This window comes from Schistocerca americana, chromosome 3 (genome assembly GCF_021461395.2).
Source record: "Schistocerca americana isolate TAMUIC-IGC-003095 chromosome 3, iqSchAmer2.1, whole genome shotgun sequence".
In the NCBI taxonomy this organism is placed as follows: domain Eukaryota; kingdom Metazoa; phylum Arthropoda; class Insecta; order Orthoptera; family Acrididae; genus Schistocerca; species Schistocerca americana.
Window position 1 is genome coordinate 303,434,115 of NC_060121.1, and position 24,738 is coordinate 303,458,852.

A 24,738-nucleotide genomic window follows, 5' to 3' on the forward strand; every position below is an offset into this window, starting at 1 on the left:
GAAACAAACTCTTCAACAACTGTTCAGTGTAAAATCCACACTGAATATGCTGAGGAATCGCCAAGCAGGCCTACAATTTACTCTTGGCACAAGAACTTTGTTAAGACAGGTTTTTCACTGTGACATGATAAATCACCAAGTCACCTGCATGTTGATGATTATGTTGTACAGGTTAGGGAGAGCTTTACTTGCAGTTTACAAAAATCAACGAGACATGTGTCTTGCGTGACTAATACTCCACAAAAGACTGTTTGGTGAGTACTGCATAGATGTTTACACTTGAAAGCAGATAGATAGATTCACAATGGTGTGTCATATTAGTAATGCAGGTAAGGTTGCTTGTGGGGAATTCTGTGTGGAAATGTTACATCAGAAAGAGGGCAACAAGACATACCTGAAAACAATAATCTTCGACGATGAGTCAACATTCATATCAGTGGCATGTGAACACCCACAACTGCAGAATACCAAATCTACACTGCCAATGCACAAGTTACACCCGATTTGATACAAAGAGTATGAGAAGAAACTGACTACCAGTGGGATGTGTGCCGCATCACAAATGGAAGACATATCAAATCAAAATGACACTTGACACTTTTATGTGAAACTTGAGATTGTTTGCTACAAAATGACATGTCTACTGATTCTGTAAGTTGTCTCAATAAATTTACATATAATTGCAAAATTGTAAAGTCCTTTTTGATTCACCCTGTACCATAGGTGAGTTGGTTAAGTTGATCCCTGACAGCTGCAGTGGGTTCGGCGCGGCAGCTTCACACGGCTACCTTAAGCAGTAACATAACACAATTTCATAAATGTCTCTATGGAAATGACTCAGGATTGTCACAATTTTTTATATAGATGCTGTTCTCACCTGCGGCTATTAGCGCTTCATACTGAAAGCTGGTAACAGTGCTGCAAGCTGTCAGGGATCTTCTTATTCCATCTTGGCTATAATTTCCATTTATTGTTATATACAAAGCTCAACATACCTTTACCAAATCCAACACTATCGGCATGAGGAGTGGAGCATTTTAATGTCAAAAGTTGAGGGACTAATAACCTTTACAGATATAAAAACTGCATCAGAAGGAATCAGAGCGAGTTTCATACTTGACAATGATATCAAACACACAGCCTAAAGGGGATTCTGAGTGGAATAGTTTGCCTCTGGTTTAAGTGCTCAGTTTGTTCAATGACAATTCTACACACTCTAAAGATGCAAGTGCATCAATAGATGTGATTGGAATTATGGGCCCAAATTTAGCAGCAGCTAGTTTCAAATCAATCGTTGATTCTTCAGATTTACACTTCCTCAATTTCCACATATTATTTCCAGTGAATTTATGCATTCAAATCACTTTCTTGTTGCAAACTTAGTTAATTTACTTCCTGCAATGACATTACTTTTGGTAGAACAGTAAATATTATTAAATAAAATAAAAATTCAGTATTTTGGCAATCAACCTTGCTGCCATCATCAGGTAAACTGATGTACTGCCAAGGAACAGCAGATGTGAGGTATATATCAGATTCCCCCTCCCCTCCCTCGGGTGCTCCCTCTGCCGTCTGCGCTGCGGGAACTTTCTCAGTTGTTCACAGCGGGGTTCGATCCTTGGCTTGTGGCCCAGCATCTGCGTATCCCTCATAGGTCAGCACCCAGGAAGGTTTGCCAGTGGGGTTTTGGAGATTCCTCCCCCTGCCCTCGAAGTCAGTACATTCTGGGATACCTCTATCTTCTCCCTGATCTGGGTAATGGCTAGTTCCCAAGCTTGGTTAACGGAATAGCTGCTGTCACAATTCAGTTCAGGTTTTATAACTCCGATCTCTATAGCTTCTTTGATGATACAGTCCCAATATTTCGAAATCTATGTTAGGACCTTGGACTTATCATAATCCATGCCATGAAATTCTGACAGGCAATGCTCGCAGATTCCACACTTATTAGGCTGTTGCAATCTCGTGTGCCATTGGTGTTCACGGCATCAATCTTCAATGGTGTGAATTGTCTGACCTATGTATTCCTTACCGCATTGGCATGGTATTTTGTAAACCCCTGATTTACGTAAACCAAGGTCATCCTTAACACTGCCAAGAAGTGCTCTGGTGTTAGTTGGAGGGCAGAAGACGGTTTTTACTTGATATTTGCGTAGAATTCATCCAACTTTTCCTGATAAGGCCCCACAAAATGGAATGAATGCCATGGCCATGTTTTTCTCAGGTTCTTCATTAGTTTCCGCCAGTTGTGTTGTGAGTGTCGGAAGTAGAGCATCCTGGATTTTCCTTTCCTTATAACTGCTCCTCAGAAACACAAACTTCAGATGGGCCAATTCTTGTTGGAACCTGTCCTCGTCAGAGAGGGCATGAGCTCTGTGTACAAGAGTTTTTAGAACGCCGTTCTTCTGAGCAGGGTGGTGGCAACTGTCCACGTGTAGGTATAAGTCGGTGTGAGTTTTCTTTCTGTACACACTGTGCCCCAACCTGCCGTCATCTCATGTTTTGACGAGAAGATCCGTGAAGGGGAGCATCACATTCGATTCTACCTCCATAGTGAACTTGATATTCTTGTATCTTGAGTTGAGATGTGTGAGAAATTCCATCAACTTGTCTCTTACATGTGGCCAAATTACAAAAGTGTCATCCACATATCTGAAGAAACAGGTAGGTTTTAGATGCACTGAGTCCAAGGCTTCCTCCTAGAAATGTTCCATGTACATGTTAGCAATGACGGGAGAGAGAGAACTCCCCATAGTAACACCTTCGGTTTGCTAGTAGTCGTCACTGTCAAATAGAAAATATGTTGACGTTAGAACATGTCTGAACAGATCTGTGGTTTTCTCATCAAATTTCCAGCCAATGAGATCCAGAGATTCACGTAACATAACCTTAGTACACAGCGAAACCACGTGGAAGCTCACGAGTATGTCAGATTCCTTAATGTGAGGTGGTTGATGCCTCCAAAGAAATCCAAAGAGTTATGGATATAGTGTGTACATGTCCCCATGTGAGGGCTGAGCAGTACCCTTGAGGTACTTGGGGAGAGGATATGTTGGGGCAGCAATATTGCTGACAATAGGACATAAAGCGATGTGTTCCTTGTGAACTTTCGGTAAGCCGTACAGCCTCAGAGGATCAGGGGCCCTGGGTTGTAACTTCTTTGTGACGTATTCAGGGAAGCCGGAATCTTTGAGAAGGGCCAAAGTTTCCCTTTTGACACACTCGGAAGGATTGGTGTAAATCTTGAGGTATGTGGTGCCATCTAGCAGGTCCCGCATCTTCCTGGTGTAATCCTGGTAGGACAAGATTACCATAGTGTTAACCTTGTCTGCTGGTAAGACCACTATGTCTGGATCTTCTTTTTGCATCTGGATGGCCACCCTCTCTTTTTTGGAAATATTCGGTTTCATAGGTCTAGTTCTATTTATGGCCCTGCAGGTTTCACGACGCACCTCTTCCACTGCCTCAAGTGGGAGTCGAGCCACCGTCTGTTCAATTGCACTAATGATGTCAGTGATGGATGCATCTTTAGGTGTCAGAGCAAAGTTCAATCCTTTCTTGAGAATGGAGATCGCTTCATTATCCAGTTCTATGTTTGTGAGATTGATAATTGTTTCCCCCTATCTTCAGAACTGAAGCGGCGAGTTGTAGATGTAGCTGGAGGAGAACTCGCCAACTGCTTCAATTCCTGCACCTGGGATTGGGTTGATGGTGTCACATTGGCCCCACGCATCTGTGCCCAAAAGAACTCTGCCAGAAGACAGATATCCAAGTTCGAATGTATACTGGAGAAATGGCCCTCTGAAGAGGTCACAAGGAAGTTACGACCCAGGGCCCCTGATCCTCTGAGGCTGTATGGCTTACTGACAATTCACAAGGAACACGTCTCTTTATGTCCTATTGTCAGCAATATTGGTGCCCTGATGTATCCTCTTGCCAAGTACCTCAAGGAGCTGCTCAGCCATCACATGAGGACATGCCCACACTATAGCCATAACTCTTCAGATTTCTTGGGATGCCTTAACCACCTCACATTAAGGAATCTGACATATTTGTGAGCTTCGACGTGGTTTCCCTGTTTACTAGGTTCTGTTACCTGAATCTCTGGGACTCAACAGCCAGAAGTTTGATGAGAAAACCACCGATCTGTTCAGACATGTTCTAACATCAACATATTTTCTATTTGGCAGTGACTACTGTGTGCAGACCAAAGGTGTTACCATGGGGAGTCCTCTCTCTTTCATCATTGCTAACACGTACATGGAACATTTCGAGGAACAAGCCTTGGACTCAGCGCATCTAAAACCTACCTGTTTATTCAGATACGTGGACAACACATTTGTTAGTTGACCACATGGATGAGACAAGCTGACGGAATTTCTTGCACATCTCAACTCAAGACACGAAAGTATCACGTTCACTATGGAAGTAGAATCGGATGGGATGCTCCCCTTCTTGGATCTTCTTGTCAAAACATGAGATGACGGCAGGTTGGGGCACAGCATGTACAGAAAGAAAACTCACACCAACTTATACCTACACGTGGACAGCTGCCACCACCTTGCTCTGAAGAATGGCATGCCAAAAGCTCTTGTACACAGTGCTCACACTCTCTCTGACAAGGACAGTCTCCAACAAGAATTGGCCCATCTGAATTAAGTGTTTCTGAGGAACGGTTATAAGGAAAGGAAAATCCAGGACGCTCTACAGCCAACACTCGCAACACAACTGGCATAAACTAATGAAGAACCTGAGGAAAACATGGCCATGGCATTCATTCCGTTTTGTGGGGACTTATTGGGAAAAATTGGATGCATTTTATGCAAATATCAAGTAAAAACCATATTCTGCTCTCCAACTAAAACCAGAGCACTTCTTGGCAGTGTTAATGATGATCTTGGTTTACGTAAATCATGGGTTTACAAAATACCATGCCAATGCGGTAAGGAATACATAGGTCAGACAATTTGCACAATTGAAGACCGGTGTCTTGAACACCAACGGCACACGAGATTGCAACAGCCTAATAAGTCTGCAATCGCCGAGCATTGCCTGTCAGAATTTCATGGCATGGATTATGACAAGTCCAAGGTCCTAACACAGACTTCAAAATCTTGAGACTGTATCATCAAAGAAGCTATAGAGATCAGAGTAAGAAAACCTGAACTGAATTGTGACAGCAGCTATTCCCTTAACCAAGCTTGGGAACCAGCCATTACCCAGGTTAAGGCGAAGATAGAAATATCCCAGAATGTACTGAATTTGAGGGCAGGGGGAGGAACCTTCAAACGATGCTGGCAAACCTCCCTGGGTGCAGACCTACAAGGGAACACTCAGGAGCTGGGCCGCAAGCTAGGCGTCGAACGCTGGCGCGGATGGCCAAGAGAGCACCCATGGTGCGGACAGCGGAAGGAGTGCCCGAGGGAGGGGGAGGAGGAATCTGGTATCTACCTCACGCCTGCTGTCCCTTGGCAGTACATCAGCACACCTGATGATGGCAGCAAGGTTGATTGCCGAAATATTGTGTCCTTTGTACACTCACACCAAGATGTTCACCTGAGATTTATTTCATCAACAATTAGAGTTGTGTACTGGTGGGATGGTGTTACATCATTGGATATAGTTTGTACAGGATTAACATCAGCGCACTGAGTCAGCTGCACAACTGGGCTGTGGAAGCAGTTAACAGTGTTACATCTGATGAACTATAGAACATGTTCTTGGCTAACAGCTGAAAGGTGATCTCTCTGTGTTGACTTGCGGGGTGGTCATATTGAACTTTAATGATTTCTAATGTTTCATATATGTCTTTGTCATATAGATATATGTTTTAGGGCTCCAAACCTCAATCAATAAAAACAGAGCCCTTATAGGATCACTTTTTTGTCCACCTATCTGTCTGTCTGTCAGTTAAAAATTCTTTTTCTCATGAACATATAGACATATCAAGTTGAAATTTGGTCCCTTGGTGGTATAATAAATGTAAGCTTCTAAGTCAATGCAATCAAAAGATATGACAATTTATGTTACATATTTTGATACTTGTAAACTCACTCTGCAAAACATACAGGGTACTTCCCATATGCCGAGAATCATGAAATTTGGTAAGAAGCAAGGTTGCACAGTACAACCAGTGCAAAAAATTTGAAAATTGTTAATTTGTAATGATACATATAAAAAAAATGTATTTTTAACTGTTTGACTGTCTGTCTGTACATCTGTTAAGATCGCTTTAGCTCAGGAACAGGTAGTAGACATATCAGCTTGAAATTTATGTCACATACTGAGATCTATGGCCCTTGGTGGTGCAAAATTGTTAAGCTTGTAAATCAATACAACAAAAAGATACTGCCATTTACGTCAACAATGTACGAAAAGACAGACTGCTATTTACCATAATGAAGACACGTTAAGTTGCAGACAGGCACAATTAAAAGACACTTACACAAAGCTTTTAGCCGCAGCCTTCATCAGCAAAAGAGAAACAGACACCATTCATACACACAAGCAATCACGTTTCACAGGCACATGACCACCAACTCTGGCACCTCAGGCCAGAAGTCCGGCTTGAGCTGCCTGCATTGTTGATATTCGTATGTGGAGTTTCCATTGTTTCGTTTACCCATTTATGCCTCATATTTTGATACTCACAAACTCACTGTCCTATAGGGTACTTCCCATCTTCCCATTGATCTATAATCATGAAATTTGGCAGAAAGCCAGATTTCAGAGTAAAAAAAATGTTAATTTGTAATTATGTCAGACACACAAAAAAATTCTTTTCTGACTTGTTATCTGACTTCAAACTTGAAATTAAAACATTTTCGAAAATCTTGGCATCCCCAGGACTGATATCTTGCCTGTATCAATTTCGATGGAAAAAAAAAAAATCAAGATTCTCAATTCCTGGAATGGATGAATTGTCTATACACAATTTAGTTTGTACTGAACCCTCAGAGCACTAATCCTATTCAAGCTTGGCCAATTTTTTATTCTAAATATGTGCTGAATGGATTGATTTGATTTGATTTTAAAAGGAGAGCTAAAACAGCTTAGGTCTAACCCGCCACTGCCTGCACACTGAAACTAGGTTTATTGTGGGGTATCACTCCCTGTATATCCAGTAAAGCCAATCAGTGCCCTTGAGTAGTGCAAGGAGTCCCTCTACCAGTTTTTTGTTAGACACAATTTCTTCAGGTCTAGTTGTCCCAAAGATTCTGTATCTTTTACTCTCCAATGCCATGCATTCAAAGATTAGGTGTGATGCAGTTTCCTCACTCTCATCACAGATCCTACATTTAGGTTCCTCTTCCATTATACCCATTGTGTGTAGGTGTTTTTTTAAGTTCCCATGGCCGATCATCAGTCCAGTCATGAGTTTTTCCTGTTCAATCCCAGGATTACAGAGCTTCTTTTAAAACATGGCTTGGGCATCATTACCATACTATGTTTTTGTTTATGGACCTTGGTCCAATATCCTACATGCTGTTTCCTAAGCCAGTTCTGTAGTTCTAATTTGATCATAGCCTTGGTGATTGTCAAGACAGGTTCCAGTCCAATAAATGGAGTTGTTGCACCCATCCTAACCAATCTATCGGCTTGTTCATTGCCACAGATCCTTGAGTGGCCAGGGACCCACACTAGGTACACCCTATTACCTCCCCGTAGCTCCACCAGAGCCCTGTGGCAATCTGCAACAATCTTAGATCTTGTTGCAGGAGCTGCCAATGATTTCAGGGCTGCCTGGCTGTCTGAATAGATGTAGATGCTACGATCATTGTAGCGCCTACTCATATTCTCCTCCACACATGCCCAGATTGCAGTAATTTCGGCTTGGAATACAGAGGCCAGTTTCCCTAGAGAGATGCTGCTCTCCAGTCTTGGCTGAATCCCGTTCAACCCTGCCCAATGCCTTGATCTGTTTTTGACCCATTGGTGAACCAAACAATGTCCCCCTTACGGTGTTGAACTGTTTTCTCCCACTGCTCCCTACTTCCAATTATTATGTTGTAAGGCTTGCCAAAGCAGTTAGGAGTTATTATATAGTCAGCGGGCATTTCCCCAGCCATACCTATATTTACCTCACTCACTATGTTAGTGTGTGATTCTGGATATCCAAATGAGACCCAGTTTTGGCCAGTTTTAAGTCTGTATGCCCCAGCTGCTGCCTCCATCATAACCCAAAGGTGGAGGCATGTCCAGCATGGCTTCCACTCCAGCGGTTGGTGTGCTGCTAATTCTGCCCGTTATGGCTAAGCAGGCCACTCTCTGCACCTTAGCAAGCTCTTTAGCAGCAACCCACTGTTCTACCTTCTTCCACCACACTACGGCCCCATAGGAAATCCTAGGTCTAACCACTGTGGTGTATATCCAGTGCATACCCCTGGGGCTGTGCTGAATGGAAATGAATCATCTCTTTTGGCACAACTTGTACTTAGTAGTTTCGAGAGAGACATGTAAAATAGTTTTGAAGCCTAGGATAGTATTGTTCACTTTTTTATGTGTCATTTGAAAGTGCAACATATTTCATCTCCTGAAGATAAGTACTAGCCAGTAATTCAATTTCACAATTTCAGTAATAGCTTTGAACTGAAGAGTTATTTTTTTAGTTATTGAGGTGAGTTACAAAAATATATATATTTCCGGACATTGCTTCCATTTTGTGAAATATTCTGTTTCCCATGGAGAAGCACATGTGCTTGGAAATGAACAGGTTGAGAAGACCAGACTTGCATGCAGAGTTCCAACGAAGCTCATAATTTGCACCATTGTCCCCAGAACTGATCGTGGCCCTTGGAAGGACTGAACCAGAAACTTTGAAGTTTCAAAACTACCTAGAACAAATAGTTAGGAACCTCACTCATGATGGAAATATATTCAAAACTAGTATCAGTGACCACGATGTGGCTGTGGCAACAATGATTACCAAAGTACAAAGGATAACTAAAACAAGTAGAAAGATATATATGTTCAGTAAACTAGTTAAAAAAAATCAATAGTGTCATTCATCAATGAGCAACTTGAAACTTTCAGCACACGGCAGGAGCATTTAGAGGAACTCTGGCTCATATTTAAAAGAATAGTTGACCATTCACTGGACAGATATTTACCTAGTAGAACAGTTCATAATGGGAGGTAACCTCCATGGTACACAGTAACTGCAAAGAAACTGATCAAGAAACAGATTACTCCATAACGAGTGTAAAACATAGCATAGAGTTACAGATAGAGAGATGCTGAATGGAGTATGTATGGCTGTCAAGAGAGCTATGTGTGATGCCTTCAACATCTGCCATAGCAGAATATTGTCAAATGACATTTCACAAAATCCAAAGAAATTCTGGTTGCATGTAAATGCTGTTAGTGCCACCAAAGTTAGTGTCCAGTACCTAGTGAATGAGACAGAAACTGAAACTGAGGATGCAAAGCAAAAGCCAAATGTTCCTTTACAAAGGAAAATCCAGGAGAATTGCCACAATTTAATCCTTGTCCCACTGAAAATATGAATGAAATAAGTAAAAAGGGTGTTCAAAAAGTTTTGCACAGTTGTCCCTAATTTTATTATTTTTTGCAGGAGGAGAATGAATTTTTTTGTAAACATACTTGGAACATTTAGCTATAAGTTGGTATATAAAAGTATTTTCCTTTATCTACATGTGAGCCACAATGGACCATGAAGTAGATGTCAGCTTGAGACAATGGTCGGTGATGGAGTTCCTCTTCAAGACCGGTGATGACTCTGCCACATTGATTCACAGGAAGTTGCTCCCTGTTTATGGGGAGGACACAGTAGATTGCAGCAGGATCCAGTGGTGGTTGCAGAGGTTTAAAGAAGGTGATTTCTCTCTACTGGACATGTGTGCGAGGGTCTCATGAAGACCTTTACTGAAGAGTGGAAACAGTGTTTTGATGGCGTCATTACCCAGGACGAAACATAGTTGTTTTTGTATGAAACTGAGAGCAAAACCCAATCCATAGAGTGGCATCATCCGGGTTCCCCCCGGAAGAAGAAACCAAGACTTTCACAAACAGCAGGCCAAAATGTGATGGCCTACTTTTTCTGGAATCAGTGTGGTGTCATTTTCATTGACTTTTTGGAACCTGGCTTTACAATCAACCGGGACCATTACTATTTGTCATTGGACAAGCTGTGATGTGTCATCAAGATGCACAGACCACAGCTTCAGGGTCAGCTCATCAGACTACACCATGACAATGCAAAACCCCATACAGTCCTTATGACGCAGGAGAAAATCGTGGGTTGGAAAACTGTTCCTCATCCTCCCTACACTCCGAGCTCTGTCTGATTTTTACCTCTTTGGTCATCTATAAGCCCACCTGCATGGTACAACATTTGATAGTGAGAAAGACCTTATTTCCTGTGTCAAGAGATGGTGTAAAAGTCAATCCCTAGAATTTTACCAAAGTGCATTTACATCATGGAAGGAACGTTGGGCCAGATGTCTCACAACTGATGGAGGCTACACTGAGTAGGCTCAATGTATAGCTAAATGCTCCAAATATGTTCACAAAAATTTTCATTATCCTCCTGCAAAAAATAAAAAAAAACTTTTTGAGTGCCCTTTCTACTAGAGTCAGTGGTGTTGAAAAACAGCTGAAATAGTTGAAACTGAACAAAGCTACAGGCCCTGATGAAATCCCTGTCAGATTCTACACTGAATTTGCAGCTGAGTTAGCCCCTCTTATAACTATAATCTACTGTAGATCCCTTCAAAAAGACGTGCCCAGTTCTTGGAAAAAAGCACAGGTCATACACTTCTAGAAGAATGGTAGTGGAAGTGATCTGCAAAACTACTGTCCAATATCCTTGACAGTGATTTGTTCTAGAGTCTTAGAACATATTCTGAGCTCAAACATAATGAGGTATCTTAAAGGGAATGACCACCTCAATGCCAAAAGGCATGGATTTCGTAAATATCGATCATGTGAATCCCAAATCGGACTTTTCTCACATGACATACTGAAGGCTTTGGATCAAGGCAACCAGGTAGATGCAGTATTTCTTGATTTCCAGAAAGCATCTGACTCATTACCACTCCTAAGCTTATTGTCAAAAGTACAGTCACATGGGGTATCAAGTGAACTTTGTGAATAGGTTGAGGACTGTTTGGTAGGAAGGACACAGCCTGTTATCTTACATGGAGAGTCATTATCAGATGTAGAAGTAACTTTGGGTGTGCCCCGGCCAAGTGTGTTGGGACCCTTGCTGTTCATGTTGTATATTAATGACCTTTCAGACAATATTAACAGTAAAATCAGGGTCTTTGGAGATGATGCAGTTATCTATAATGAAGTACTATCTGAAAGAAGCAGCATAAATATACAGTTGAATACTGATAAGATTTCAACGTGGTGCAGATATTGGCAACTTGCTCTAAATGTTCAGAAATGTAAAATTTTGCACTTCACAAAACAAAAAAATGTAATATCCTTTGACTATAATATCAATGAGTCAGTGTCGGAATCGACCAACTCGTACAAATACCTGAGTGTAAAGCTTTGTAGGGATATGGAATGGAATGATCACATAGGTTCAGTTGTGGGCAAGGCAGGTGGTAGGCTTTGGTTTATTGGTAGAATACTGGGGAAGTGAAATCAGTCTACAAAGGAGATTCCTTACAAATCACTCATGTGACTGGTTCTAGAATCCTGCTCAAGTGTATGGGACCCTTACCAGATGGGACTAGCAGGGGATATTGAACATATGCAGAGAAGGGCAGCATGAATGGTCACAGATTTGTTTAATCTGTGGGATATTGTCACAGAGAAAGAACTTAATTGGCAGACTCTTGAAGACCGACATAAACTATCCCAAGAAAGTCTATTAACAAAGTTTCACAATTGGCTTTAAATGATTACTGTAGCATTATACTACAACCCCCTACATATCGCTCCTATAGGGATCATGAGGATAAGATTAGAAAAATTAGTGCATGCACAGAGGCATTCAAACAATCACTCTTCCCACACTCCATACATGAATGGAATAGGAAGAGACCCTAATAATTGGCACAATGGGACATACCCTCTGCCATGCACCTCAAGGTGGTTTGCAGAGTATAGATATAGATGTATAAATGAAACTCAATCTTCCACACAAATAAAAAAATTGCCTCTTTCTTTCTTTTAACCATGGTCTTTGTAAGTACATTTGCTTGAAAGAACCTTAACCCTCCATGCAAACCAAAAATTTCTCTTTCTCTCTTTTTAGCTTATGTAATTTTGCTGTTTATAAAATACTGTACATAATTTTTATGGTACTATATGTTACATGTAGATGATATATAGACAGGAGTCCAGCTACTACTACTACTACTGTAGTTTTTTGTTGTTATAGTCTGCATTCTGAAGAGATGTTTAATGCAGCTCTCTATGCTAGTCTATCCTGAGAAAACCTCTTCACTTCTGAATAATTACAGTAACATGCTTGTTATAGTCAAGCCTTCATCTCCCACTACAAATCCCCCTGCCCCCTCTCCCCCACTTTTCTCCATTACCAAACTGATGATACCTCGATACCTCAGGATGTGTCCTATCAACTGATCCTTCCTAATACTCAAGTTGTACCATAGTTTTTTACCCCAGTTTGATTCCGTAATTCTTCATCAGTTACCCAATCCACCTATGTAATCTTCAACTTTCTCATGTAGCATCATATTTCAAAAGCTTCTATTATCTTCTTGTCTGAACCGTTTATCATCCATGAGGCTACACCCCACACAAATACTTTCAGAAAATAATTCCTAAAACTTAAATTTATATTTGATATTAACAAATTTCTTGCTATTCATAGTCTGCACCTATTTAACTAACAGGTTTTTGTCTTCTAGGTATAAAGGTAAATATGTGTGACTGAATTTTGTGAGATCAAAGATTTTATCTATGTTCATCCAAAAAATCTCTCAACAGCCTGTCAAAATCTTAGACTGGAAGAGTACTCTGCTCAGGTTTGAAAATGTTATAGCTTTATCAGTTTCAGTGTGCAGTAACAAGATACAATAGGAATTATGCAAGTAGAACTTAAATCACAGAAAAGAGATTTATTAAAAGAGTAAAAGGTTGCACACAGTTAGATACAGAACATAATTACTGTGTTAGATATGAAGAAGAGTGGAAAGAAAAATAAATGACAAAATAAATAAATATTGAGAGAAATGACCACAACATATACACACAATGACAGATGGTCTGGTGGAAGCAATGCAATACCACCTCAAGGAAAGGCAAGAACTGGAAGACTAAGAAAAAGATGAACTGGAAAAAAAACAGTCAATCTGTAAAGTAGGAAGAAGATTATTTTATTTTTAGTCCTCTCATTTAGTTATTATCTTTTTTCTGTCTTATATATAATTTTTCTCTTCTAGGACTTGAGAATTCAAATTTCCAAAAGCTGGAAATTCAACATGTTTCTCACTTCTGTCTCAAACAGCATTAATATTCAGTAGCTAAAACATGGACATCATAAAGTTAGAAACAAGGTTGAATCCCAAGATTTGACTTTCTTTTAAAGAAAGAGAAGAGGAAGAAGAAAACTCCTACATCAGAGAAAGACAAGAACCAAGGAAAACCAAGTGGTCACAAGGTACTGATAACATTGACCAGAAAATGGGTTGAACTGTGGCACAGTGCCTGACCTGAATGTCGTTAACATTGAGTAAGTGACAGCTCCTTCTGTTACTTAACTTCTCAGGTTTTCAAGGCTCATATATTGTTGGATCCACATACTTACTAATAAATCAAAGGATAGGTTTCCAATGAATAAATAGGATTAACAGGCCTGCCATACCAATGAGGCTAGATCTTGATTTTGTTCTATTATGATATACACACTGTACCCAGCATTATTACTCATAATACTTTTAGAACATTTTTACACTCACTTAGGATTGCTGCTGCTGTGTAACCAGCTCGTTCTCTACATTCTCCAAAGAAAACAACCCTAAGAGGTGATGAGCCAAGAGGCTGAGAACAGGAGGCATGTCTCATTTCACACTCATTAGCATATGTCTGCCCATTTGAAGCACAGACTGGTTCTGATCGCTGGAGAGGTGACAAGCTACTGTTGGTACAGTTGCTAACGCAAGTGCATTTTCCTGATTCACAGTGTGTACCAAGTTCACATTTTATGCCTTCACACAGATCTGGTAAAAGAAAAGCAAATTTATTAATCAGATATAAACAAAAATTATTATGAGGACTCTGTATTGGGTACATGTACAAACCAGTGCACCAATTTATGTTCACAAAACTAAGTTTAAAGTCAGCAAAGACAAGATATAAGTCTAAGCAAAAGATTTCACATGGTTGAAGATCTTAAATTACTTAGGAAAAAACAACACATGTGGAAAATACAATTCATTACATTCTGTTGTTACAAAAGTGATTTAGTAACTCATGTGGAATTGCTTCTACTTCCGAGTGTACAGGATCTTTCATATATTATTACCACAAGCTCCTCTATAAGCCACAGCAAGAGCCTTCTGAAGCTGACAGGAACTTCTCCTCAGCTCACACTCATTTCTGTATGTGATGCTGTCAGTGCCACAAACAGGAGCTTCCAACTGGAAGAGAAAAACTTAAGTCAGGTACAATAAAACAAATACATGAAAGTAATTCTCCTATTCCTCTTATTAATGTTAAGAAGCAGTTGATGAGACTTTTGCCATTTTTTTTTTATTAAAAGAAGGATTCCAAATGCCAGCATATTACTACAGCCAATACTGTGCGGTAAAATGTGCACAGTACCTTTCTGTTAAATACATAAATTGTGTTTGTTTGTTTAGGGGTTGTAAGGTTACGATATTGACTGAAGCCACTAGAAGTCAGTGTTGTCACACAGAGTGCAAAGGCACACAAATTAAAAATCAACAATAGGACAGTGAGGCAACTGTCCTTGTAAAGTACTGGAATCTATGAGATTCTGCACAAGCATATGTTAAAATATGTTGTTGTTGTTGTTGTTGTTGTTGTCTTCAGTCATGAGACTGGTTTGATGCAGCTCTCCATGCTACTCTATCCTATGCAAGCTCTTCATCTCCCAGTACTTACTGCAACCTACATCCTTCTGAATCTGCTTAGTGTATTCATCTCTTGGTCTCCCTCTACGATTTTTACCCTCCACGCAGCCCTCCAACGCTAAATTTGTGATCCCTTGATGCCTGAGAACATGTCCTACCAACCGGTCCCTTCTTCTTGTCAAGTTGTGCCACAAACTCCTCTTCTCCCCAATGCTATTCAGTACCTCCTCATTAGTTATGTGATCTACCCATCTAATCTTCAGCATTCTTCTGTAGCACCACATTTCGAAAGCTTCTATTCTCTTCTTGTCCAAACTAGTTATCGTCCATGTTTCACTTCCCTATATACTCTATGTTAACAAATTTCTCTTCTTCAGAAACGCTTTCCTTGCCATTGACAGTCTACATTTTATATCCTCTCTTCTTCGACCATCATCAGTTATTTTGCTCCCCAAATAGCAAAACTCCTTTACTACTTTAAGTGTCTCATTTCCTAATCTAATTCCCTCAGCATCACCCAACTTAATTTGACTACATTCCATTATCCTCGTTTTGCTTTTGTTGATGTGCATCTTATATCCTCCTTTCAAGACACTGTCCATTCCGTTCAACTGCTCTTCCAAGTCCTTTGCTGTCTGTAACAGAATTACAATGTCATCGGCGAACCTCAATGTTTTTATTTCTTCTCCATGGACTTTAATACCTACTCCGGATTTTTCTTTTGTTTCCTTCACTGCTTGCTCAATATACAGATTGAATAACATTGGGGAGAGGCTACAACCCTGTCTCACTCCCTTCCCAACCACTGCTTCCCTTTCATGCCCCTCGACTCTTATAACTGCCATCTGGCTTCTGTACAAATTGTAAATAGCTTTTCGCTCCCTGTATTTTACCAAGATAAGTCATAGGGTCAATATTGCCTCACGTGTTCCAACATTTCAGCGGAATCCAAACTCAAACTGATCAAAATGTTAAAATATAAGTCAATGAAATGGCAGTGACAGAGAGATCGAATTTAAAAATTGTGATAATGGTGTTTTTTTTTTTTTTTTTTTTTTTTTTTTTTTTTTTTTTTTTTTTTTTTTTTTTTTTTTTGACAGTAGCATTCTGTGATATGTTAGTCAAGGTAATAGCTATTAGACTTCTAAATAAAGCAAAGTGTTTTCAGAGAGTGTCTTTCATTTACCTAGAGTCACACTCCATGTCCAAAATCTTTAACCTACTAATGAGAAGGGCCATATTTATGACAGGGATTTTGCAGGATGCCTGAATGGCAGAGGCTTAGAAGTAATTATCAGGTCACCAGGGTGTACATTTATGGTGATTCATTCTGGTATTAGCTCATGGTCCATTCGTATGTTGTAAAATGAGAAGCACTCTCTACCTTGCAGTTCACAGTGGGTTGCAGAGTATGTAGGTAGATATAGATTTAAATGTAAAGGGATCAATTAGCTGATGAATTATACTGCCAAAAATGTTTACTTTTACAACTAGACACTGCTAAATTGAATAAATGTTAAAAAATATTGTAGTATATGGTGATGGTAGACTATAGGTTTGTTGCAATTGTTCATTAAATGTAGGACATATTCCTAACACAAACTCACTGAAGAATTTTTGTAAACACTCTGTATATGACCTAGAAAACATAGTCATTGTCATGGATCAGGTGACAGTTTAATACCAAAAGCAATGGTAAAAATAAGCTTAGTTTGAAAAAGTCATACAAAAATGTCTCTGCATTAGATGAATAATGATAGTATTACATTACTTTTAGGGATAACTAAAGTATTAAAGACTGTTTTTGATTTTGTAAGTAGGTACATAGAGAGAGGAGAGACAAAGGAGGGGGGGGGGGAGAGAGAGAGAGAGAGAGAGAGGGGGGGGGAGGGAGGGAGGGAGGGAGGGAGGGAGGGAGGGAGGGAGGGAAGGAAGATGGGAGGGAGAGACAGAGAGAGAGAGAGAGAGAGAGAGAGAGAGAGAGAGAGAGAGAGGAGCAGGCCACAGGAGGGGGAGAGGAGGGAGGAGGAGATAAAGAGGGGGGAGGGTTGAATGATTTAACTATTGTAAGAACTTTGTCTCTCAAAATTTATCAGTGACAGATAGCTTGCACAAATTTTTGGTGAACTTACACACACATCTCCTTAATAGAAATATCATGGAACAGTCTACAATGAGATAGAAAACACTGATTTGGAGACAAATGAATGAGTGACTCTACGCTGACATCATATGTTGGCTCCTTCCAACTATTAAAAAAAAAAAGTAGCACAAGAAATATGGCACTTACAAACTATGAGGTCATTAGAAGTGGAACACTAGCTACACTGGATATGGTGAGAAAGTACATCAACTGTGACCTGTTGAAATGAACCATTCCAGCATGCTCATGCAGTGATTTAGGAAAACTACGGAAAACCTCAATCAAGATGGCTAAATGGAGATGTGATCCCACTCCTCCCACATGTAAGTCCAGTGTATTAATGCCTAAACCACCTTACTTGGTTCTAATTAGCAAGAGATTATGCCTATGACAGAAGATGCTTTATGCATAGATGCTTTGAGAAGGAAAATGTGATACCCATGACAACCACATCGTGCATACTAGAGACAACTAAGTATATTTCCATGAAGTTCTACAATTGCCAGTAGACCATGAACAATAAAAGGAAGTTGTTGTCCTGGAAGAAAATACTGATAAATGTACTTCTACAGATGAAATTGTGTCTTATGCTGCAGATGAAGTTAATTTCCTGAATATCATAGCATCATTAACAAGGAAAAAACTGCTCATCTGAGAAACATGTACATAAAATTGTGAGCAACACTAGGAATCTCTAGAGTCAATTGTCATCAATGCCATGAAATCAGTGGTGTCATATTCAGGTTTCACTGATGAGGGTACACAATAGGTTAACTTGCTTATTTTTCCTGTGAATTTCTGTCAGTGACACAGTGATGAATATTATTATGCATATGTTTTTATTTTTTATTTTCAGTGTTTGTAAAAAGTAATGTACATAATGCACATAACTTACATCATCACAGGCCTCTGGACATATGCACCTTACTGTTCCAGCACCATCACTCTCACATATGCCATAGTGACTGCACTTATGGTTCTCACAGCCATCTGCAAGAAGAAAATTACATATATCGCTGCTGCCTAAAATTTCATAGAAAACAAATAGTTTATAAAATCAAAAAATTAAGTGAATTGTGTTGCACTATGTCATAATAAACCAACATAAAGTTCAGAGTTCAGATCCTTTCTCCTCTTGTCCTCCTAACAGTTGGGTCTCTCTCATCCTGGGGTCTTCCTTTCCTTTTCAATCTTCCCCACCTACTCCTCTTTCCTCTGCTCTATACACTTCAACAATGTTCTAGAATGGGCTGTACAAGTATTTTGTAAGCAATTTCCTTTGTAGATTGACTGTATTTTCCTGGTATTCTATCAGCGAACCAGAGTCTGCCGCCCACCTTACCTACGACTGAATCTATGTGGTCACTCTGTTTTATAACCCTAAAAATTGTTGCACCCTGGTATTTATATGAGCTGACTGATTCAAACAGACTCACTGATATTGTAACCATGGGATACTATATCTTTTTCATTTAAAAAAATTGTATATGAGATGCCATTTCTTGGACAACTTTAAAATCTTAGGAATATATGACTGAATATCGGTGCAGCCTCTTTCAGACAGTACTTCATTATACACTGAGTGCAAAAGAAACTGGTACACCTGCCTAATATCGTAAAGGGCCCCTACAAGCATGCAGAAGTGCCGCAGCACGATGTAGCATAGACTCGACTAATGTCTGAAGTAGTAGTGCTGGAGGGAATTGACACTATGAATCCTGCAGGGCTGTGCATAAATCAATAAGAGTATGAGATGGTGGTGATCTCTTCTGAAGATCACGTTGCAAGGCATCCCAGATATGCTCAATAATGTTCGGGAGTCTGATGGCCAGCGGAAGAGTTTAAATCCAGAAGAGTGTTTCTGGAGCCGCTTTGTAGCAACTCTGAACTTGTGGGATTTTGCATCATCCTGCTGGAATTGCCCAAGTCTGTCGGAATGCACAACAGACATGAATGGATGCATGTGATCAGACAGGATGCTTACATATGTGTCACCTGTCAGAGTCATATTTAGACATATAAGGGGTCCCATATCACTCCAATTGCACACGCCCCACACCGTTACAGAGCCTCCACCAGCTTGAACGGTCCTCTGCTGACATGCAGGGTCCATGGATTCATGAGGTTGTCTTCATACCCATACATGTCCATCTGCTTGATACAATTTGAAACGAGACTCGTCCAACCTGGTAACATGTTTCCAGTCATCAACAGTCCAATGTTGGCATTGATGGGTCCAGGGGAGGCATAAGGCATTGAGTTGTGCTGTGATCAAGCGTACTCAAGTGGACCTTCGGCTCCAAAAGCCCATAATGATGATGCTTCATAAAATTGTTTGCACACTCACTTTTGTTGATGGCCCAGCTTTGAAATCTGCAGCAGTTTGCAGAAGGATTGCACTTTTGTCACATTGAACAATTCTCTTCAGTTGTCACTGGTCCCATTCTTGTAGGATCTTTTTCTGGCCGCAGCAATGTCAGAGATTTGACGTTTTACCAGATTCCTGATATTATATACATGGAACATTCGTAAAATGGTCGTAGGGGAAAATCGCTACCTTGGAGATGCTGTGTCCCATCGCTCGTGCACCGACTGTAGCACCACGTTCAGACTCACTTAAGTCTTGATAACCCGCCATTGTAGCAGCAGTAACCGATCAACAACTGCACCAGACACTTATTGTCTTATATAGGCATTGCCGACCACAGTGCTGTATTCTGCCTGTTTACATATCTCTGTATTTGAATATGCATGCCTATACCAGTATCTTTGGTGGTTCATTGTAGATAACTGCATCATCTGCAGAAACTTTGAGGTGGCTATTAACACTGTCTGCAAGATCATTAATATACATTCCGCAGCATCAATAGCAAGAGTCCCACACACTTTCCTGAAACACACCTGAAGTTTCTTCAACATCTGTCAAAAACTCTCCATCAAAAATAACTTACCGTGCCCTGTCAACCAAGATGTTCTGAATCCAGTCACAAATTTAACATGATAGCCTATATGATCGTGTTTTTTGTAATAAGCATAGATGTGATATTGAGTCAATTCCAAAACTGAGAAATACTGGACTTCCCTGACTGCCTTGTTTCCTGACCTTCAGAATGCCATGCGAAAAAGTGTTGAGCTGTTTTTTTTTAATGCAAGGTGATTGGCATTGAAGAGGTCATTCTGTTTGAGATACCTCATTACATTTGAGCTCATAAAATGTTCTATGATTGTACAATACATGGAGGATAGTGTATTTTTATATGTGCCTATTGCCAGTACTGATGCTTCGCCTCCTAATTAGGTATGTACCAGTCAGCAGTTCTATCACATACATTACATAATGACAGCTTTATTGTGATAAGAGCTCACATTATTCTTAAAATACAACTAGCGTGTATTATCATGACACCAATAAACTCTGTTCTGTAATTCTGTCATCATACATTTACGATCCAGTTTATTATGAATGTATGAAACTATGTAATTCAAAAATACAATAAATATGGACTGTGCAACTATCTCACACAGAAACACAGTAAATTAAAAAGGTTGTGGCAATTATGTTTTCCAGACTATGCAGTGTTAAGGTTGCCATGGATATATGCTCGTGCCATTAACCAGTACTGGAGGTAAATTATGATTGTTAAACAGTAGCAAGATCATTTGGTGAAATAATTTTACAATGAAAGCTTTCACTACATTAAAAAATGAAATGTAACCATCTGAATACGAGCAAAACTGCCCAGCATCTGTTATGACAACTAAACAAAATCTTTTTTAGGTATTTGTAGCTAGTTTTGGTCCCATTCAGTGATGTTTAATCATCTTACTGTTGAAATGTTGGAACTATTCTGGGTACAATGGAGTACCAAGTGGCTTTTTGAAACAGTTCACTGATTTTTCAGAAACGTCCCTAAACTAACTCTGTAATCAGTGTATTACCTGAAAGTCTGAAACATGCAGCAGAAATAGCTATTTATAAAAGTGTAAACAAAAATAGATTTGCTAATACAGTAGTAGACTTGTTTCACTTCTTTCAATATCTGAACATTTTTGACGTGGTAACACAGTAGAGTACATACCCATGTTACACACAAGACCTTGTTAATGGCATTTAAGTTAGACTTTTGTATATGCTACTGGACATATAGCTGTAAATTATATCAACACAATTTATAAAAAAACTGCTAAGGGCTTTAACTGTATATACAGTGGAACTTACTGGCAGTTTAAAACTGTGTGGTTGACAGGAACTCAAAACTGGGACCTATGCCTTTCATGGGCAATTGCTCTAGTGGTTGAGCTCCCTAAGCACAGTACACCCTTATAGCTTTACTTCCACCAGTAAGTCATCTCCTACCTTCCAGACATCACTGGAGTTCTCCTGCATACCTTGTGGCACACAATTTTAATGTGCCAGGAAGTTTCAAATCAGTGCACACTCCACTGCAGAGTGAAAATTCATTCTGGACACAATCATCCAGGTTGCAGTTAAGCCATGTCTCCACAATACCCTTTCTTCTATGAATGCTAGTTCTGCAAAGTACACAGGAGAATTGTTGTGAACTCTGGAAGTCAGGATATGAGGTAAAGGCAGAATTAAAGCTGTGAGGGTGGGTACTGTATCATGTCTGAATAGCTCAGTTGGAAAAGTAGTTGCCCACAATAGCCAAAGGTCCCAAGTTTGGGTCCTGGTATGGCTCACAGTTTTAATCTGCAGGTAGTTTCTGTTGTGGGTTGGCAGGAGAGCCAACACCGGGTTACAAGAGGAAGCCGAAAGGCACGCGTTTTAGCTCACGCAGGCTGGCGTGAGGTCTGGAACAGGACAAGGAAATTAGAATTTAGAAAAAAACAGACGTAGCTGGTGGAATACTTAACTTTAATCCATAAATGGTGAACGCCGCTCTTGATGGTACATTATTCTCAGTATCAATAGTAACTGGTAATGGTGCCTTGCTAGGTCGTAGCAAATGACGTAGCTGAAGGCTATGCTAACTATCGTCTTGGCAAATGAGAACGTATTTTGTCAGTGAACCATCGCTAGCAAAGTCGGTTGTACAACTGGGACGAGTTCCAGGAAGTCTCTCTAGACCTTACGTGTGGCGGCGCTCGGTCTGCAATCACTGATAGTGGCGACACGCGGGTTCAATGTATACTAATGGACCACAGCCGATTTAAAGACTACCACCAAGCAAGTGTGGTGTCTGGCAGTGACACCACAGTTTCAAACCAGCACATACTCTGCTGCAAAGTGAAAATTCATTCTGCATAGATAGTATTGTAGTGCCTATATTCCCCATCCCACCCTTTCCGAAGTACGAGTTAACTAGTGATGAGAAGTGGAGGTTGTATTAGAATACTCCTCAATAGCAACAGGAATGAAATCAGAATGAGGAAACATCAAATACAGCTTAAATTGATCCATAAATAAATTTTCTAATAAATATACTGAACAAGCATTTGGATAACTATCACATGCAAAATAAGGCCACATTGATATTTCAAACAGAAGTAAGGCACTGGACAGTTTTCCACAGCAGCCCTGAAGATGTTCAACCACCTACCACTGAATATTTCAACATTGTCACTGAGGATATTCAGAACTAGACTGACACATCTGGTCAAACAACAGCCCTATATCCTGTAAATGAATTTTTCTCTACAAGTGGAATTGTAGACTGGTCAACATGATACCATCATATGTGAAGCCATAAACTCAAAACATTAAGCACCTGTAAAGTGTTGTTTATAACCACTGCTTATAACATCAGCATTGTGTAATGGTTATTGTCTTTCATCTTAGTTTTAGCAGTGCTTTTAATATATAATCACTAACATGTGATGCAATCTGTCTGCTCATGGCCACTGAATGATGTTGAGTTAGTAATAGTAATAGTGCATAGGCACATAAATTCACATTGTGTTTCAGCTGTCGAACTTGCATTGTTTACCAGGGTAACCACATACACTGATGAGCCAGATTATGACCACCTGTTTAATAGCTTGTTTGTCCATCCTCGGAATGAAATACATCACTGTTCTGCAATCAGGGTTCTGACAGTTTGTTGATAGGTTTGTGGAGGCATGGTTACAGATAGCGACCCAGATGGGTTCTATAGGATTTACATCAGGCAAATTTGGTCACCAAAGCAACACCACAATTTCACTATAATGTTCCTCAAACCACTGTAGCATTGTTCTGGCTCTGAGACATGGACAATTCTATTGCTGAAAGATGACATCACTGTTGGGGAAGACATCAAACATAAAGGGATGCAGGTGGTGTCTTTGATTACTACCACAGGTCCCATGCGAGCACAATACTGTTTCCACTAGCCAGTGTCCATGGCTCACTACACATTTTGAGCTGCCAATTAGCTCAATGAGCGCATTTTTGGAGACGATCATTGACATAGTGTAGCAAAATGTTATTCATCCAAAGAGGCAACATGTTGTCATAGATCAATGGTCGAATCCCAATGGTCTCATGACCCTGCAATTGTAATTGATGATGTTGTTGGGTCAACATGTGAACATGTAGAGTTGGTCTGTTGCAGAGCTCCATGTTAACAATGTACAATGGATGGATTGTGCTCCGAAACACTTGTGCATGCACCAGCATTGTGCTCTTTGGGCAGAGATCCCACAAATCATCATCTATTCTATTTTACAGAGCAGGCAAGCCTCTGAACTCCACACTCTGTGAAGAGTCGTGGATGTCACATTCAACCTTCTAGCAACTAGTGGTAGTTCACTGCCCTTCTACCTCTTTCCAAAGATGCTCATGACAGTAGCATGTGAACATTTGACCAACTTCACCATTTTTGAGATATCTGTTTATAGGCTCTGCATAGTAATAATCTGCCCTTTGTCAGACTCACTTATCTCAATGGATTTCCCCATTTGCAGACCATATCTTCACTAGGTGATCCCTGTCCACTTCTGCTTCGCTTACATACTTTGAATCTTGCGTCAGGTGCCTGCAATGCCACCAGGAGGCATCCAGTGTTGCAGTGGGCAGTGGTCATAATGATTTGGCTTATCAGTGTACTGATCACTTTACACAAAAAGCCACAATACACTCCAACTGAAGAGATAGGCAAAAGAAAGTGCTAATCTACAAGAATGTATAGGCTATTGAGATACTGCATGTTACATGTTTGGTTAAATTCAAAGCAAGAAAATATATACAATTAAGACACAAAAATGTATATAGTAGATAGTGCTTTTTAGCAAGTTGTAGGGAACTACTATTTAGCAGCACATGGTACATTCTAAAACACAATGGATAAAATGACCAGCCTAATCGTTATTAAACTGAGGGTTAATGGTTTCTTCCACCAACCCCCTGATCTAAAATGATTATTTACATGATGTTGGGTGGGTGGGATGATCTCTAAAGACATAAGGGGTAGTCAGTAAGAGTTAATAAGAGATGTGATCAGAGAAGGACAACATGGGAAAGGGTAGGAATACATGAACAGTTGTAATAAAATTTTTTTAAAAAAAGTTGCTGAATAAAAATAAAAATTGTACCAAATATTGAATTTGGAGAGATAT

The 24,738-nt window shown here is 40.0% G+C and overlaps 1 protein-coding gene across 1 annotated transcript in view; it reads right to left on the bottom strand.

Annotated features, from left to right (window-relative positions):
• The window catches only part of LOC124606045 (agrin-like), a 288,503-nt gene that overhangs the window by 181,398 nt on the left and 82,367 nt on the right, over window positions 1-24,738 (bottom strand). The window contains exons 5-7 of the mRNA XM_047138007.1: window positions 18,077-18,171; window positions 14,468-14,582; window positions 13,902-14,162 (exon numbers count right to left, since the gene is read on the bottom strand). Of these exons, the coding sequence (XP_046993963.1) occupies window positions 13,902-14,162; window positions 14,468-14,582; window positions 18,077-18,171 (471 nt within the window). The remainder of the gene's footprint in view (window positions 1-13,901; window positions 14,163-14,467; window positions 14,583-18,076; window positions 18,172-24,738) is intronic.